This window comes from Chaetura pelagica, unplaced genomic scaffold, assembly GCF_000747805.2.
Source record: "Chaetura pelagica isolate M959 unplaced genomic scaffold, ChaPel_1.0 scaffold12, whole genome shotgun sequence".
NCBI classification, from domain to species: Eukaryota; Metazoa; Chordata; class Aves; order Apodiformes; family Apodidae; genus Chaetura; species Chaetura pelagica.
Genome location: NW_009952801.1, coordinates 1,925,126 through 1,944,023, shown reverse-complemented (window position 1 = coordinate 1,944,023; position 18,898 = coordinate 1,925,126). Strand labels below are relative to the sequence as shown.

Genomic DNA, 18,898 nt, shown 5'->3' with positions numbered 1-18,898 from the left:
TAAGAACTTCAGAGGAAAAATTAAATCTTGACATTTATCATACTGATATAACTTAAACTTTAGATTCATTTTAGCTGAATCACAGTGACAGCTTTTCATGTTAAGAGTAGGACTATTTGTAAGTCTGTGTATAATTTTGATGTTGAATTACTATATAGAATCAGACTTCAGATTTCACTCTTTTCCTGCACTGACAACATGGATAATTCAGATCAACAGGCTGCTCTCTGCTCTCGTTTGGGAAAGAGAAAAATGGAACACAATTTGAAGCTCCTATTCAGTATGTTTGTAGACAGACTAGAGAAGATAAAACTGTGCCCTGCCTGTTCAGCTTGCAGTGACATTGCTTCTTGCTTAGGAGGCCCATTTACTTGATTCCGTTTGATCACGTCTTCTAGGGAGCAGAGTGGGGAAGACAGGTTGTCAGCCAAGAGCGGTTGAAAAGGCACAGATGGCATTGGTTTCCTCACCTAAGCACATTTTCTTCCCTTCTGAGTATTTTACATAAATGGAACTATCAATCTTGCCTTTTCAGATAGAACACCTTAAAACAAACTTGGCGGTTTTTGTTAGTTAATACCACTATTATTATAAAATGTTACTTGGAAGTTTACTTGTTTTATTATTTATTACGTAAATTGACTGCAATGCATGATTCTGCTGTATTTGAAGTTTGTTGGGATTTGAAGAACCTCAGAACATATTGGCTGCCTGAAAAGGACAGTAAACTGTGAGGACAGTAGTATCGGTGAGAGTGGAGATTAATCTGTGTCTTTTGTTGAAAACTTTCACATGAGGCTTGCTGAATTCTGCTCTGCCTCTCATTCATTTCCCTTTCGTTGTTTATGGATGCATCTCAGAAGGATCTGTTCAATCTACTGTCTTCCTAAGTATGATAGGTCATCTTTGGATGTTGAATTTGGTCTGTAGACAAGCATTTATAATGTTTTTGTTAAGATTTCAGCTCATCTCTTGGTTCTGAGAAGTTATGATTAGATCAACTGTTTTAGATGCGGTCTTCGCAGTTGTAAAGATTCCTCTTCGCTGGTTCTGGTTCCTTCCTGCCTTCTGTAAGATCTGTTGTCTAAGCTGTTAAGAGCACAGTGAGAGCTGTGTAACCAATACTTAGCCAAGGACAGATAGTGAACTAGGAGGAAAAAAATATATATAAAAATTTCTTCATAACCTAGGGCAGCATTAAGAGCTGAATTCTACCTTGTCACATGACACTTTTTATATTTATACTCACTGGAAATCATGTGTGGAAAACTGAGTGATGTTGATACACTTAGCTTATTATTAATACACTTATTCAGATACTACGTGTATGAAGTTTATCAGCTCTTGAGAAATCAACCAAGTATAATATAAAAAAAGCTTAAAGAGAGAAGCAAGCATGTACAACTGTTGTACAGAGCATGAGCTGGAAGGTAAGACTAGGGTGTGCTGGAGCTTAAATCACTGAAAACACCATGGCAGCATTCCTCTTTACATAGAAAAATGTAGGTGGTATATTTAAATGGTCTTGGAGAATATAGAGAATCAAAGGATTTTCCATAAGAATACAAATGCCATTCCCTACTGAGGATGCCCTCCTATCAAGTTTCCTTCCAGCGTAATGGAAAATAAAATATGTCAGTAGACAAACAAGATGATGCAGTATGCCAGAAATACGGTGAAGTCCTGTGTGCACTCCAGTGATTTTTGACTACCTGTGGAAATAAATTGTAGATAAATAACCTGCAGTGCAGATAACTCTGCCACAGATGCAGAAGTGCCTTGGTTGGCTGTCTGCAGGGCCCTCTTGGTTCCAGCATGTCTTCTTAGCTGTGGCAGAGCACTGTGTGAGTGCAGCTGTGCTGCATCTAAAGCCCAGCTGAGTCTAAGAACAGTTGGGCTGTATTTTACCAGGCTGGTATATTCTGCCAGTCCTCTCTGGTGTCAATCTGCCAACAGGGAGGTTTGTGGAACGTAATGCTGAGGCTTCTTGGTGGCTTCTCAGAGGCCCTGCTAGGGATTTTCAAGGTTTTGGCAGGATTATGGACCCAGCTGGTTCCATATGGAAATGGATGCTTCAGCACTCTGGCCCCTTGTATTTTGGGCAGACTTGTTAATAATAGAGCCAGCTCAGGTTTAATGCTGAAACTGAGGTAGTATCTGTCTGTCTCAAAACACTGGAAAGCACTTGCAAAATTACTGGAGCTGTATGTGAACTTCTTCAGGAAACCTCAGATCCAGTATTGTGCAGCAATCAATGTGGATTTGTGTACAGTCAGCTGTCATGTAGCACTGCTTTCCTTAGTATGCTCTGGAGCACCTATGTTTGCTTTTCGTTTTTCTCCCTGTATTATTCCTGCCTTTTGTTAGCCAAGATAAAGAGATAAAGGCCATCTGTCATGGGGATCACAAGTGTTGCATAACCTTTTATCATCAAAGATAATGGAAACTTTCTGATTAAAATCCTTTCCAGTGGGGTGGCAAACATTTTGGGTTTTGTTTGCTTTTTGTTGTGGTGTTGTTTGTTTTTTTTAATCTGTCACAGCTTGAAACTTTATTTTAGTCTTAATACACTGGGAAGAAAGTAGAAAAAAAAAAAAAAAAGTCCCTTATACCAACTCCTTGTGGCAAATTAAGCTTATTTTTCTATATAAAACTGTATTATAGGTTAATTTTAAATTTTACTGCAGTCTTTGGGGAAAGTATTGGTGGACTCTGGTTAGTGTCATGTGCTTCCAGTGTAGTCAGCGTTGGCAGAGCAGCTTTCTTGTTTCTTATTTTTGGGACGTTTATGTCTTGTTCTTTGAAAGCATAACAGAGTTCAAAACCTAAAGTAGTGGAAGGTTATGTGCTCATTCCTTGGTCTCCCTGCACCCTCAGGGCCAGCATTTCACATCTGTAGGGATTCTTTGTTATACGGTCATGAAGTGTTCCTTTTAACTCCTTGGTACTTCCCTGGGCTGTTTCCAGGCCCCATTTATTAGCATCTCCCACTTTTTGGAGCTAGACTCACAACTTTAAGGATTTCTTTTAAAAATGTCACTGCTTTTAGCTATCCCAGATGCTTTTAATAATGTCCTTTTTTACAGATGAACGACTATCTTACCCTCTTCGAGTCCTAGACTTGGAGGAGATGGTAACAGCACATAAATAAATTATGGCCCTATTAAATTACTGCAGGGACAATTTGCATTGTACATGTAGTAATATCTGAAGAAAGAATAATGTTAATATTAAAAGTTTCAGCTGTGAATGAAAATAAGCAGTATGAGTAAAAGCTGAAAATATTATAAACAACTCTTAGAGGGTGTTTGTTTCTTTTGTGTTGGTTTTTTGTGTGTGTAGCTACAGTGGTCATGGTGCAGTCTTACTCCACTGTCCATTTACACCATTCTTGTGGAAAGTCTTCTGCATTAACCTAATAGCAGCAGCAAACATGCTGCTCTCCAAACTAGTCGTCATTTACATTGTACATATTTTCATGGAATCATATAGGGAGCACTGGAAATTACATAGTCCTGCCTCCTGCTCAACCAGGCCCAGTTAGAGCAGGTTGCTTAGGTCTATGTCCTGTAGGGTCTTCAATTTCGTCAGGAATATTAAAGACTTTTGAACAAGTTGCCTCACCTGGCAGCTTGTTTCAGTGGTTAACCATCCTCATGGTGAAAATTTTCCTGCTTACATTAAGTTGGAATTTGACATATTCCTGCTTGTGTACATGGCCACCTGTCTTTTCCAGTGTTTGTCTTTGAGAAGAGTTTGTTTGCTCTACATCCTCTTATTAGCTAGTTGTTGACTGCTGTGAGGCTTCCTGTTAGCCTTGGGTCTTATGTTATGGGGTCCAGACCCTTACTGGTGGACTCACTTCAGTATGCAAGTGTTTTTCTCACATGGAGAACACAAAACTGGATGCTACTCCAGATATGGTGCCACAAAAGGCTGTAAGGATATATGGGACACCATGACAAAGGCTAAAGTCACCATATATGCTAAAGTCAGCATACAACATCTACTGCTCTCCCCTCACTCACCAGAGGCAGTCATCTCATAGTAGAATGCTGGTTCTTCCCACTTACCATATTGTCTGTTGCGTGTCTGGGAGTTTCTAGGAGTATTTTCTGCCTGATCTGCAGACAGTAGGCTACCTTGACAGTAGCCTTGAGGAGCTAGAGAGACACAGGGCAGACTTTTCAGTGAAAACGAAGGTAAAAATGTACCTCTGCCTTTCTGTCTTCTCTGTCATGCAGTGGGCTTGTGTCTTCCTTAGCCTGTTTTTTGGTGCCACTGTTTTTACAGAGCAATTCTTGTTGTACTTCATGCCCCTTTCTAGATTCAACCCTGGCATGGCTTTGGCTTTCCTAATTTCATCCCTGCATACTCAGGCAATGCTTTTGCATTCTCCTGAGTAACCTATCCTGGCCTCCACCTTCTACATGCATTAGTTTTGCATTTGACTTTAAAATTAATTTTTCGTGGGCTCCTGCCAAAGGTGTTTAACTTTCTGCCCATAGAAATGGGCTGTTCATGTGCTTTGAGGAAGTAGAACTAGAAGATGACACAGTTGTCCTGAGCTCTCCCTGAAAACCCAGTTAGGGGTATGACCTATCTAGTAAGACTGCATACTTCTTAAAATTTAAATAATAGAATTATAGAATAGTTTCAGTTGGAAGGGACCTTCAACATCACCGTGTTCGAACTTCTCTGCTACGAGCAGGGACACCCCCCACTAGACCAGGCTGCACGAAGCCTCATCCAAGCTGGCCTTAAACACCTCCATGGAGAGGATATCCACAACCTCACTACGCAACCTATTCCAGCACCTTACTACCAAGGGCCCAGTAATCCTTTTTTAATATCCTAAAAGTACAAGCTAAACATTTCTACATTAGCCATAGAATTCAGATACACACATGAAAATTCCTGTATTAGCACATCAGCTACATACAGCTGAAGTAAATATTCCTTTATGTTCCGCTACCTTTGTTTCTGATTTAGAACCTATCCTAATATATACTGTGATGCTGAAACATGAATATGAATTAGTTTACAGAGCTGTAAGTATTACACAAGCACATCTAACTTAAAACAAGGTCTGTGTGAGTGGAATCACTTTGGGTACCATTGAGATCACTGGGACCCAAACCAAATACACGTTTGCAGTCTAAATTAATAGTTAAGTGAACGGCATAACAGCACTGGACATCCAGGTTTTCCAGAGTTTTCTCAGTCACTGAGAAAGGTGAAACTCAGCTGGGACTACTGAGGCATAACTTGTTTCTTTATGAAAGTTCTATGAACAGCATATGGAATGAATGGGATCCAGGAACATTTCTTGATGGAAATTGTAGATGAAATACCACAAGTCTTATCAAAAGTCATCTGAATTTTTTTTAACAACTGTAGTTCTGTTTACTCAACACTAGTGCTTACTAAGCTGTCCTTGTACAAACTGAATTCTCATTTATGATCAGAAGCTAGCTCTGTGCTGGAAATAAAATTGGTCCAAGGATTGAGCTTGAGCACTGGGCTGTTTCTTGTTTCTGCTGTTTAATCACTGCAATCTCCCTGGTATGGTTTTTGTCTATACCACCTAGAGCCCTCTGAGACCTTTCTCTTGGTATGTTTTGATGCTACTACATGCCAGGAGCCATTCCAGCAGGCAGTGTAGGTAAGACTCCACTTTTTTTTTTTCCCTTCCATCATATATGGCCATCAGCACTACCGCAGCAGGCCTTGTAGCCTCACACGCATCAGATGCCAATGTGTCGTGCAATGGGACATACCTTCTTTTTCATACCACGAAAACGCTGTCCTAATGTGATACAGTCCTCACTTTGAACTAAAAAACCCACACAAATAATATCTGTGGGACGTAGGACTACTATGTAGGACTCAGAGGAGCGTAACTAAGAAGATCCCAGAATCAAAATTTAATGTCAGATGTTTAGGAACAAAGAGGGTGAGCTATGGTTGCAAATGAGAACTGTTTCACCGTGACCCTGATATCTTTCTATTTTTTTAGGGACAGTGGTTTCCAGGAAAGCCAGGTGGACCCATATAGTGTATAAGGTCAGTGTCTTAGGCCTGTTCTTCATGATAGTAATTTTTGTTCCATATAATATGCGTGCTACTCTGGACAGACTATTCTTTGCTTCCTCTCAAACTAAGTGTGCTGCTGAGTAACTGAGTCATGGATGTGTATACAACTGAAATCCTGTGTTCTTATCTCACTCATACACACCCACAGTTGACTTAAGGAGGACCTGTATCAAAACGATGAAGTCAAGCACAAAGGTGTTAGAGAATTGGAGTTAATGTTGCCTGTGCCTTATGGGACTAGAAACCACAGCAAAGCCATGACCAGTGCTGTCCATTCTATATATTGTCTGACTCTCTTGCTACAGTGCAAACAATCTGAAACTGTCCTATCTTCCTCTTGGTTGTTTGGCTGTTGGCCTTTAGATTGAAACTCTACTTGGAAGACAGTTATGAATTTTCTCATGATCTCTCCTGCAGTGCTAATGAGCACAATGATTCCAATTCAGGAACATTTCCTGCTCAGATACAATCTTGCACCATCTCAAGGTGTTTTGCCAGGAAGTTTCACAGTTACTGACAGCAGAGAGGTTAGAATTGGAAATCTGAGATTTGGCTCCACTTGGCTTCAAATGGAGGTGTATGTACCTCATGGTTGCAGGAAGTACTTGGGTTGTTTGCATTCTCTTGTTGGGTTCCTGCAATCTGTTTCAGTCCCTTTGTCCTCCAGTACTAGCTGTACTGTCTATAAGCAACACCTTGCTAGGTATGTTTCCAGTGTCATGTCTCCCCATTGCAGCCCCTTTTCTTTTTTGCCCAGATGAGTGCCAGAGTTTCAGTTTCAACACCATAACCTTCCTAGATCCTTTTTCCATTACTGTTTTCTCAGTCAATCAGCTTATTATCTCAGTGCAGCCTGTTGGTGTGTTCCTTTTGAGGCTGGGATTACCACCTGCCATTTCCTGGCAGCACCATCTGAGCAGCCTCTTTTTAGTCTCATCTGTGAACATGCTGCAGTGCCCCTGTTCAGATGCTGGCTGTTTGTTGGAGAATAGAGTCCTCTCTGAAAGTAGCAAATGAGAAGCAAGGTGCTTTATAAGGAGCGTCTGGCTTTGCTTGTAAATTTGGACTGGAAGGAGTGTGCCTGGTTATTGATGGGAAGTGTTGTGCATGCCATCTTGTCAGCTCCAAGTATAGTGGGAGACTTGAGTATCCAAGCTGGGGATGCTAACTTATAAAATCTGAAGTCCAAATGCATACAAATCATATTCTATTCTCAGTAACTGTTGTGTATCTCATAGAAAAACTACCTGTTGGTTAAATTTTGCATCTGTGGCTTGAGACATAATGTATCTAGTGTTTTTAAAAAATAAGTCAGTGGGACACAGCCCCCCAAAAAAAGTAGCTGAACTCTGTTGTGGCTATAACTTTGGAGAAAAAATCTGGACTGAGGATGGTGCCTAGAATAGAAAATTTTGGCTTGTCAAAAGTAACTGAATTTATGCCAGGTAAATTTAATTTTGCATGGAATATTTGCTAATGTATAATAGTTGGCAAAATCTCTGACATCCCTTACATGTGTTTATCATGGATTTAAGTAACAATTGTGTGTTATTGTGAGGAAAGCATTTGGTTCACAGATTTAAAAGTTTTGTGTTGTAACCTGGTTAACCAGATTCTACAACATAGTTATTTTATATGTGAAAGGGTAAAGGTTTTCTAGTGTCTAACTTGATAATTACGTTTAAAATATTTTTCAATTAACTAATAATTTCTTATTTTATTTAAGTGTCTGAAGAAAACAAGAAACATGGAAGGTCATAAGTAGTAAGTCCCTTCATCTTTTTTTCTTATTCTAAAGAGCTAATGGTGTTCAGCATGTTCATTTGTCACTGCCTGAGTCTATCACACATTATGTTCTGGCATCTAGTATTTATAAGTAGTCACTGGTAGACATTCTGTTTAAAAAGAATAAACACAAAAAATGAAAAACTGCCAAAGAAAGGAAAAACAAGTCAATTGACTAGATAGAAAAGTAGCATATGTTATCCATTTCCTGCTTAGTGGAAGATTGTGAATGAACTCATATTTCAAGAGGTTTACCTATTGTCTTCAACTTTAGAATCAAGTTCATCCTTCTTTTAGTTATATTTTCTGATTGTTTAACAAAACTGAACTATGTTCATGATTGTTCAAAACAAAATCCATTTAAAAAGATATGGCCCAAGTGTCTACCAGTAAAAATTGTCCACTAAGTATTTTGGTAATGTGATTAGAAATCTTTATTTTAAGCATTAACAGGAGCCAGTAAATTTTCCAAATTAAATTAGAAGCTGAATTTATAGTGAATAAAATATTCTATTCCTCTTACTCCTTCAGTTGGTTTCAGTCTCTAATTCAGGAATCTGTATTAGTCCCAGCATTATTTTTTAAATTTTTTTTGTGACCTCCTGTTAATAACTCATTTTTATTCATTGCAGCATGTCCACAGAATTTCTAGTGACCTCAAGTGAGGTAGATAGCAAAGCTGGCTGACATCAGATGAATTATGGTGTTTTCTTCACTTGGTCACTGAACTGAGATACCGGTTATTTGCACAGCTGTAGCAGAACTTAAAGCACACAACTAGCTAGACAGCCAGGGTCTTTACCCTGCTTTGTGAGCTGTTTGTCCTTTTTTTATTATTGCTATTTTTAAAGTAATGTTATTTTTGTTAAACTGTCATATTCTGTTTTCTCATAATACAGAGGGATCTTCTTGTTACTTATGAGAGGTTGTAGATTTAGTCTTTTAAAGGTGCAGCATATATAAAGATAATACAGGCTTCACCTAGCTTGGTAGGTTGTCTGTTAGAGTGTGTAATGGTTGGCTTGTGCAGAATTCCATGTGAAATGTGGTGTGTCTTGCATGTGTTGGTTTTTTTGTGCTGTAGCACAAATGTTGATGAAATTCAGAAGTTAAACTCTTGGAACTAACATTTGGGTAAACTTAAATGGGTATTTTTGCTTATAAAGTTTCAGGAAGAAGCCAAGAAGTGTTGTATGTACGTGCATTTTGAAGTCTGTCCTTACTTCCAGTTTAATTTCCTACCATATGCCACCCTTTGGGGGAAAAAGTGTACCAGTGGCTGGTTGTTTTGGAATGGCCGTAGTATTTCATAGCAAGCCTGTATATCTGTGTGTATCAATACATGACTTGATGTGTATGTTGGATCTGATGTCCTCTTGGAGTAGCATCCCTGAGCTGTCTGTTGTGAACAGAGCTCGTGGGCAGTATCTCAGCAGTGAACTACAGTTGGTCACTCCACAGGTAGAAGGTATCTTTTTTTCAAAATAAACTCAATCCCTTTAATTTTCCTGGGCTATTTAACACAGCAAGTTTTAACAGCCATTTATTTCTAAAAACACTGCAGCTTTTTACATTTGCACATATGGGAAAATGCATGTACTTTTGCAGAAGTTAATCACAGAATTACTCTTCCTGAAAGAGATGAAGATTTCATTGTGAGGCTATATTTTCTATTAAACCATCTTTGTTTGTATGGTTGACATATTATGGAATATGGAGGTTCTCTTTGGATTGTACTTTTTATTAGGTCTGCTAGAGGAATGCAGAATCGTGTCAGCAGAGACTAATCCTTGAAAAAGAGATTACCTGTTATGCACCTGTGGTTATCATGTAGTCATTGCATAAAGATCTGAGCTATCTATTTTGCAGATGGCATGCTCAAAAGAGATTAGTATTTTTCTAATTATTTATTATTCAATTGTATAAAAGGAGAGCAGGTAGTCCAGTTCATAAAATGAACTATGTTAAATCCTTAAGCTGCTGAATTTGCATGGAAATTGTTCTCTGCTTAAGCAACTCTGCTAGTTCAATTAGTTATATAAAAATTTAATTCCATGGGCTACCAATCATTCCATAATGCATTGGGAAGAATTCTTTGCAGCTGATATTTGGCAATACTACATGCTAGAGACATTTAAATTGAAAGCAGTGTATTTTTTTCCAAAGTAGGCTGGGAAATATTTGTAGAAACATAGTCCTATTTTTAATTGCTCTGTTATTAATTCATAATGAGGAAAAATGCATGTTAGAATACATGTCTGCATGCAACTGCAATGTTCTTACTGGAAGTGTATTAATCTAGCTTGTTACAAGAATCTTACTGAAGTTTTATGATTTTGTTTCTTAATATTTTAGCAATTATCCAAGGGAATTTTATGACCAGTATGCTCAAAGCCAAGAAAAATCTGTGGTCAATAAAATGCAACAGAAATACTGGAAAACAAAACAAACCCTTATAAAAGTCACAGGCAAAAAGGAAGATGAACATGTTGTGGCTTCAGATGCAGATCTGGATGCAAAACTAGAGGTTTGTAGTATCTGCATAATGCATATTCTTTGTTAATCTTTAAAGTGTTTTCATTTCCATCAAGCCTTTAAGATATGTACACATAGATACTATATAATAATAATGTGTATACACTTTTATAAGAATTTTCTTGTCTTATACTTTCCAATTTTAATAGAAGTGCCTATGTAAACATGGGGAGTATAGTGGCATTTTGTAACACAAAAACCGATGTTCCTTAAACTTTATTGGCAACCTAACCTCTTCTATCTGTTTTCAGGTTTTTTTGTTTTGTTTCATTTTTTGTGCAGGGAGCAGGAGATCATAGTTTGTGCTTATTTCAGTTATCCTTTGCTAATACCACTTTAAAACTTACAAAATACCACATATACCAGAAAACCATGAGATACAGAAAGATGGAGTGAGGTGCATAGTGTGCTCTCTGGAGCTTTTATGCAGATCAGTGGTTATTGGTATGAACAAAGTCAGCTTCTCAAAGTCTTAAAAGTGTAACTGAGAGGAGTCCTGCTGTGTGACAAATACAGTCCTGCTGTCAGTATCCTCAAACCCACTGGAAAAAAAATAAGGCTCTACAAATTAAAGAGCTTTCACACCTATGACACAAAGCAAAAGACAGAGAATGGACTTCTAAAGTGTGATAACCAAGTTAGTGTCCAGCTAAGTTTTATCAGTATTATTTTGTTGTGTAAGGTTAAATGTTTTGCCTTAATGTTTTTCTTTAGTTTCTCAGAAAATTGTTGAGTTAGGATTCTTAGTTTATTTATGATTTAACTGAAATAGAAGAGGCAGTTTTACAACAGACGAATCTTTGTGATTCAATCTATAATAGTGATAATTGATAATGTGTTGATTCTACCTATGGTATCTTCATGAGGGCTTATAAATCAAGAGTATGGATGTAAAGCAAGCTGGAAGGATGGAAACAATATTTTATAAATACATACCTGAGTTCCTGCCATGCTTACTGTATTGCAGATTCACCAGGAAGGATTATTTGATAGCTCGGGTGGGACTGGAAATACGGAAACTTGTCTTTACCAGACAGAAAATACAATCATGTTTTTACTTGAACAACTTCTCAGATGCAAGTCATGCTCTCAATTTAAAAGACAAGAGCCATGTAAATGTACAATAAGTCAAGCAGATGCAAAGGAAGACAGTTACTGTGCCAGCAGTCCATTTTGCTTACATCTATGTAATGTTTGATATTGTGGAGTTTAGGTCTAAATTACAAATTGTAGGTTTTAGGTGGACAGACAGAAAGAGTAGTAATTTTTGTATTTCCTAGAAACAACCTCCAGAGTTACTGAAGACTGACCTTTTTTTTTTTTTTTTTTTCCCCTCTGCTGCTTTTGCAAACTGATGCTTTATGAATTTGGTTAGAAAACAGAGCTACCCAGCAAAAACTCCTGTGAAAATGAATAGCTTTTGGTATATTAACATACCCATGCAAGTTTGTTCCACTACACTTTGTGGTATCAGAATTAAATATGCGTATTGTCACTTAACACGTGATAAACTTGATAGACATTTTGATAAATTTTGTTCTGGTGTGAATTTTTTAGAAACAAAGATTTCTACATTTTAATTTGTATCCAAAGGCATCAATAAGAAAAAAAACATGAGTAGTTTGGTTAACTATCCAAATGTATCCAAATTATTTTTGTCTTTATGTTTCTTTTGTATGTTATGATTGGTCTGTCTGTAGTTTCAGGGGACAACTGAATTGGAAGAAAAGCACAATTTATAAGGAAAAATAACTTTCCAGATGGAAAGATTACTTATTGTTCAAGAAGGAATTAATGATTCCTAATAACTTCTACAAAAATTAGGCTCTTTCTTGTAATATAATCATCAGTGTTTCTTGCATATGCTTACACATTTTTTTTGTGTGTTCTGTTTCAATATCAGCTGTTCCATTCTATTCAGAGAACATGTATGGAGTTGCTGAAAGCAATTGAGCTGTATCAAAAAAGGATTTGTTGTAAGTATGATCAATATATATGAACAATACTGTGCTAATTAGCTTTAAAATTAAGTAGTCCATGCTATTATGAATTTGATAATGCTGACTTGGCTGTAACAGGTGTACAGTAGTTAGTAGCAGCCGTTAGTGAGAGACAGGAACCTCATTTGGGAAGTTTCAAACAGCAGGTTGTATAAATGACCTCTGAGACTTCTCTCCAATCAATATTGTTTCTCTGCTGTTGTAATTTCTGGCTTGGAAAAGAGAATCGATCTTTGGAGCTACCTTGTAATTTGCTTTCTTTTATTGAATCATATGCATATTTTCTCCAGTCTTTCCTTTTTCTTTTGTCTGTCCATAGAGAGTGAAAGATAATGATTCAGGATATGAAGGTAAAATTAGAATACAGAATAGTAGTATATTGAATTCAAGAAGTGTTGCACAGCAGCAAGTGAAATCTGTGACGCAAGTATGTGCATGCAGCACATTCTACCGGAGTGTGGTATGACTAATGAATTTGACTGTCAACATTTGGAAAAATTACAAGAGAATTTCAGAAGATCATCTTTCATTATATTAGGCCATTTTCTCTATTGTTAGTGGGGAAAAGTAGGTACTATAAAGAGACAGTTGCTTTGAAAGACAAGTAGATTATGCTGTATTTAAATGTTTTTGTAAGGATGTGTGATTGTGAAGACCCTCAGTCCCAATTTGGAAGTAATCAACAAATCAGTCTAAAACCATTTTTTTTCCTTCATCTTTTTTTATCAACAATCAGCTAATTTGCAATAGAAATATTTCAGATATTTAAAATATATATTTAGTGTTTTAATTGTGTAGACCATGTGGTGCACAGTTGCTGGCTGGGATTAAACCACAACACGAACTGAATTATTTTGTTCAAGAAAAAAATACTATGTTTTTCCTGTTGTCTTTTGGTACTGATGGAACTTTATTATTCTTGTTAAGTACCACAAACCCATCAGCCAGTGTCTGGAATGAATCAGATCTTCTATTTAATAAATGCAGGAATTAATTATTATTTTTTTTGCCGTGCTGCTTGTATTTGGAGTGACGTAACCTACTTGATATTAGGTCAGTGTTAAAGCTGTTAGGAATCTATTAAATAATGTCTTTGACCACTCATTTATTTTTCATTAGTTCTGTCTCAGGAAGAAAATGAACTGGGGAAATTTCTTCGATCACAGGGTTCTCAGGATAAAACAAGAGCAGGAAAAATGATGCAAGCCACAGGAAAGGCCCTCTGCTTTTCTTCTCAGCAAAGGTATTTGTGTCAGAATTACTGTCTGATTTATAAGGTACATGAGATCATGGTAGTTGATTCATCTTTGGCATAAATCATTTTGCCATTTGATATGTGCAAAGAGCCAAATCATATGAAAGTTAGTAATGACCAGAACTGCTGTAGTATTTGCAACATTACTGTCTTGTTCTGCATGGTTTTGCCTGGTCTAATTTCTGTTCTGTAGTCCTGCTATGTCTATCTGCAGATCCTTCATCTGCACATGTTCAGCTCAGAAGTTCTAAAGCTCTCTAGCAGTGGGGTTGTACATGAGCCGATGTCACCTCCCTCTCCACCTTGGTCTCACTTCTCATTCTGAAGAGAAATGCCATAGCTGGCCTATTGTGGAGGTTTCTGGGTCATGGGAGGGCAGGTAAATGGGTAAGGGAGGGCCTTTTTCTGGGCTATGGAATCTCATACCTCAAGTAGACAGAGGAGAAAGGCGTCTGAATGCTATTTTCTGCTTTAATTGTGAAGTCCTCCAGGAGAAGATCTTTGATCGCCACTGAGTTCATGTAGGTTGAATAGAAGCAAATCAGTAAAAGGAAAGGAATACAAAGAGATACACACAAGGACACGCTACTAATACCCAGAGCTCTTGATGTCTCACTGACCCTGTGTTTGTTTAAAGAGTTTAAAAGCAACAGTACTTGGTGGCATGAGCATTACGATGCTTTTTTTAACGGTATTGGGACTATGAAAGTTTGAAATTCACCATAATTTGCAAGGGAAAATTCTATTCCATTTTATGCTACAGGATTTTTTAATGCTTTTAATTACTCTCATACTTTCCAGCTTTAGCTTAACAATGCAGCTGTTTGGCTGAAAATAAAACATCTCATGCAGAGCACTGAGAATTTCATGTTTGCCTTGGTCTTGAGTTTGCTCTTTAGCACATACAGTAGCAGCCATGAGTGGACTCTTCAGGAGACATGTAAGGCATCTTTGAGCAAAAGCCCTGATAATTTGCTTCTTTACAAAGCTTAACTATTTATAGACATCCTACTGTATGACATTGTATATAAACAGAATTTTTTGTTGAATGTTTCGTAAGAATTTGTAGAATGGAGGAAAAAATGTGAGGGGGGAACCACTTGGAAGTTCACATTTTTATATCTCTTAATGCATTTTTAAGGTATATTTTAAAACTGGAAGTTCTTTATGAACTCACATAAAATAAAACCAATAGTTTTTCTGTCTTCTTTTGAGCCATCCTTCTCTTGAGCTCATGTTGAAGTTGGGTCTGCCCTTATTTACATTGCATGCCAGCAGCTAGCTCAGTAGCTGGAGATCCAGAAGGCACAATTTACTGGTTCCTGGAGCTGAAATTAGAAATTTCCTTATGCCTAGGAAATCTCCAAGTAGCACACTAAACTAACTTTACACTAGTGTGGAACTGATTGAACCCATTCTGGTGAGGTGGTGGCTGGCAACCAAGAGGAAAGCAGAAGCAGGAGGAAGCAAAGCATAAGTTAGAGTAATTGTCTCATTCTGGGATTGCAATAGGAGCCAAAGGAATGACATAGGGAAGACAACAGTGTCCCCTGCTGCCTTTCCAAAGCATAGTTGTGGGAAGAAACATTTCAGAAAATGCAGAAATCTTTCTAAAAGATAAATGTCCTTCGAAGGAATTGTTCAGATTCCTTTAACAAGAAAAAAAAAAGGAGGAAAAAAACCACGATAATTATCTACTTGACAGATGACTTCTTTATTTACTTGTACATTTGAAGATTAAAAGGCTAATGGAAGTGCTTTTTCAGAGGCTTAACATGAAAATCCTGATACATCTGTGGTATGTATCCAGTAATAAATTACCCCAGGTGCATTTTTGGAGTTATTAAAAGCAACTTATGAAGAGGAATCTTAATAGCATACATACAAGCAGGTTGGCTACCTAAAATACATATATGCATTAGAAAAGGCTCCTTTTCCACTGGCATATGTAAGTGAAAGGTCACCACTTAAATAGGAAGATTGCAAACACAATATCCAAAATTACCCTGCTCATGTGTACTCCAACTAAGCTGCTGGAACCATCTGAGCATAGAGTAGCACTTGAGCTCTTCTGTGAACTGTTTTGGCTGTTGTATGTTTTTTTGATTGCAAGGTGTCAGTAGTTGTATTAATCCATCTGCCTTTGTGGAACAACTCTTTAACATGTCCCTCTCCTTCCTTTCTTCCCTTCATGCCTTCCCCCAGATTAGCACTCCGTACTCCTTTGAGTAGATTATATCAAGAAGTGGAGACTTTCAGATATAGGGCTATCTCAGACACATGGCTGACAGTAAACCGGATGGAACAGTATCGGACTGAATACAGAGGAGCTCTACTCTGGATGAAAGATGTGTCTCAGGAGCTGGATCCAGATCTTTATAAGCAGATGGAAAAGTTCAGGAAGGTATGAAGTTTCCTGTAGTTTCCTAGAAGGGGATGCCTGATGAATGACAATGAAGCATGGTTTTGGTTCTTCTGAGGAAGACATAATTCAGCAGTACTAAGGATGCCATTTATTGTAGCTAATCTTTTCTGTCTGACAGAATTCCAAATAATCTGATAGGCAATACAGTATCCTTCACTGCGTGGGCTGTAAAGAAAGATGTGGCAGTAAGAAACAGTAGTTTTCAGTAGTCTATTCAACTTAAGCCTAAGTCTTTATAATTGAAATAAAAATATTTTTTAAGATGGATTTTTAATTTTAAATATTTACCTGTGGTGCATGAATGACTAGTGGAAGAAGATGTAGGCTGTTAGCATTTTTTACAGCTAAAAAGTACAGAAGCACAGAAATGCTGTAGCAGCTGCTGCTAAATTTTTGGGTACAATGAGAAACCAGCATTTTCAAAGTTGTCTATATGTGGATTTTGCGGAGGAGCTGCAAACTTGTAATTGTTTTTTAAGTTTCCTGTGCAGTTCAGCATGACTCTTGGATAGCTCATAAACATCAAAACTGTTAAGAAAGCACTCTGTATAAATGGCCTTCATTCAGTGACACTCATTTGCTATACTCTTCCCCTCCCAAAAAGCTTCCAAAAATCATAAGTCCTAGGTGGTAGTCTGCAGATTTGCTACCAGGTGTAAGTATAGAACTTAATTGGACTGATTCTGTCCCTGTGAGTTCAGGAATGCTCATGAGAAATTCACATTTGCTAGTGAGGCTCAAGAGCCCATATTGTTAAGAGACTAATGTTCACTTTTTATAAGACCTGACTGTTAGGAGACATTAGGATCCTAAGTATGACAAGGCTTGTGTTTAGACTAAAAGAAGTAAAAAAACTTTACAGAAATTATGTGATAATTGAAAGCAGAGACCTAATAACAGAAATTGTATTAAAGTGTGCATCCATATATGCATGTGCCTATGGCTTAGAGACGGGTAATGTACAAAAGAGAAGCCCTGTTCATCGATGGCTTGAGCAGTCTGACTGAAAGTGTTTGGAGATGACAGACAGTTACATGGGATTTTAAAAGCTTGAATAAACTATCCTAGTAGGAGAGGACTGGCATGCATCTAAGGTGTGCCAATTTTTGTAAACTGAAGTGGTGACAGTAGCAATTAAGGAAGGGGTGGAACAAATGAAACCCCAGCTAGTCATCTAATCTGTATTTAATGCATCAGTACAGGATATTCCTGTAAGTCTTGCAGCACCAGACATGTATTTTATTATGCCTTGTGGGAAATGTTTATAATGGCAAGTTCTTGCAGGTAAAATAATTGGTATGGTCTTGGCCTCAGCCATTGCTTATGTATAATGTTTGATTTATTAGAAAAAAAACTTGAAAAATGGAATGTTTGAATGAATAAAGCAATACTGGTAATGGTCATACAAAATAGATTTATAGCTTTCTTGCAGAAAAAAATGCTATGGGAGGTATAAATTATATAAAATATCGTACGGTGAATTGTATTTAAAAAGTGAGATGTGAAATTTTGGCCACCTTGCATTGCTGTGCTTCAAGGTCAGCAAAAACAAGATTTTAATTTTTTTTTTTAAGGTTTCACAAAGCTTAGTAGTAAAAACGTGGAAACAGTATTTTGAAATATTTCTAGGTCTGACATAATTCTTGAGTGTTACCTCAGGTATTTTAAAAAAAACTTAACTTAGAGAAGGTCTTCTGAACCTTTCTTTCTTCTGGCTGTCAACTGAAACCCTTTCAGATCACGTAATGCAGAGAACAAAAAGCTCTGTATTTTGTAGACATCAAAGTAAAGAAACGCGCCTTGGTATCCACTTCCCTAGTTATTCCATCTGTGCAACAGGCATATCAAACTAGTCTGTGAAGATTTTAACACTTGAGGAAAGGAAACTTTTTCTTTTTCCATTTTGGGGAAAAAAAAAATGAATTACAAGAAATAAAATTCTCAAGCATAATGTATCTAGATAGCTGTTGCCAACCAAGACGCAACAGGTTCTTTTTAGTGCTTTACGAATGTAGCAGGCAAACACAGCTAATGGTGGATACTGTAGTCCTAAATAAAAGAGAGGAGTTATTTTAATTGTCATCTTGTTCTATTCTTGCTTGCAGATCTTAATTGTGCCATAGTGTGGCAGTGTAATGCTGAATTTTACGGCTTATTTTGCATCTGTAACAACAATTGAAGAAGTCATGCTAGTTTTGTATTGAAAAAGAAATCATAATTACTGATCTAAGGTTTTTGGTTCTAAAATGTGCCATCACCAGATGGGAGCATTTTGATCTGGAACTGTGGACCTAGTGAAACCTAGGAAGTAGTTTAGTAAGCTGATCCTGTCAGAGCACTTGAAAGAATGTTTTATTCAGACTTCTAATTGTAAAAATTCCAAGTAACACTCCAAGTAACTTCAGTAAACATCTCTTTTTTTATTTCAAGTAAACAGTGCTGGTTTAGTAATCTTTAATGCACCCAGTACATCAGCAGTATTTATATCACTTGGTTATGGGACTGTTTTTCAAGTATCTAGCCTTTTAGAATATAATCCTGAATGTATCATTATGCATATAGATACAGTACTTGTTTTAAGAGACCAAAGCTAAATCAATCCAGATGTTTTTTCATACTTTCCCTCAGACTAGCTCAGACTAAAAGATCAATACTTGCGTCAGTATTTTCAGAGCTGATAAAGTCTGAGTTAAAACATTGGCATTTTTGTATCTCTCTTTCAAAACAATGAGGTACTTGAAAATAATTTTCTCATACTGTTCTCAAAGCATCAGTTTAAATATATGAGAGCCTGCAATACTA

At 37.2% G+C, this 18,898-nt stretch overlaps 1 protein-coding gene across 1 annotated transcript; it reads left to right on the top strand.

Annotated features, from left to right (window-relative positions):
* Positions 1–7,824: 7,824 nt before the first annotated feature.
* Positions 7,825–16,081, top strand: ICA1 (islet cell autoantigen 1, 69kDa). Its single transcript, XM_009994925.1, has 5 exons — positions 7,825–7,860; positions 10,237–10,408; positions 12,320–12,392; positions 13,536–13,659; positions 15,877–16,081. The coding sequence occupies exons 1-5, from the start codon at positions 7,844–7,846 to the stop codon at positions 16,079–16,081; spliced, it is 591 nt and encodes a 196-aa protein (XP_009993227.1). The 5' UTR covers positions 7,825–7,843.
* The last annotated feature ends 2,817 nt before the right edge of the window (positions 16,082–18,898 follow it).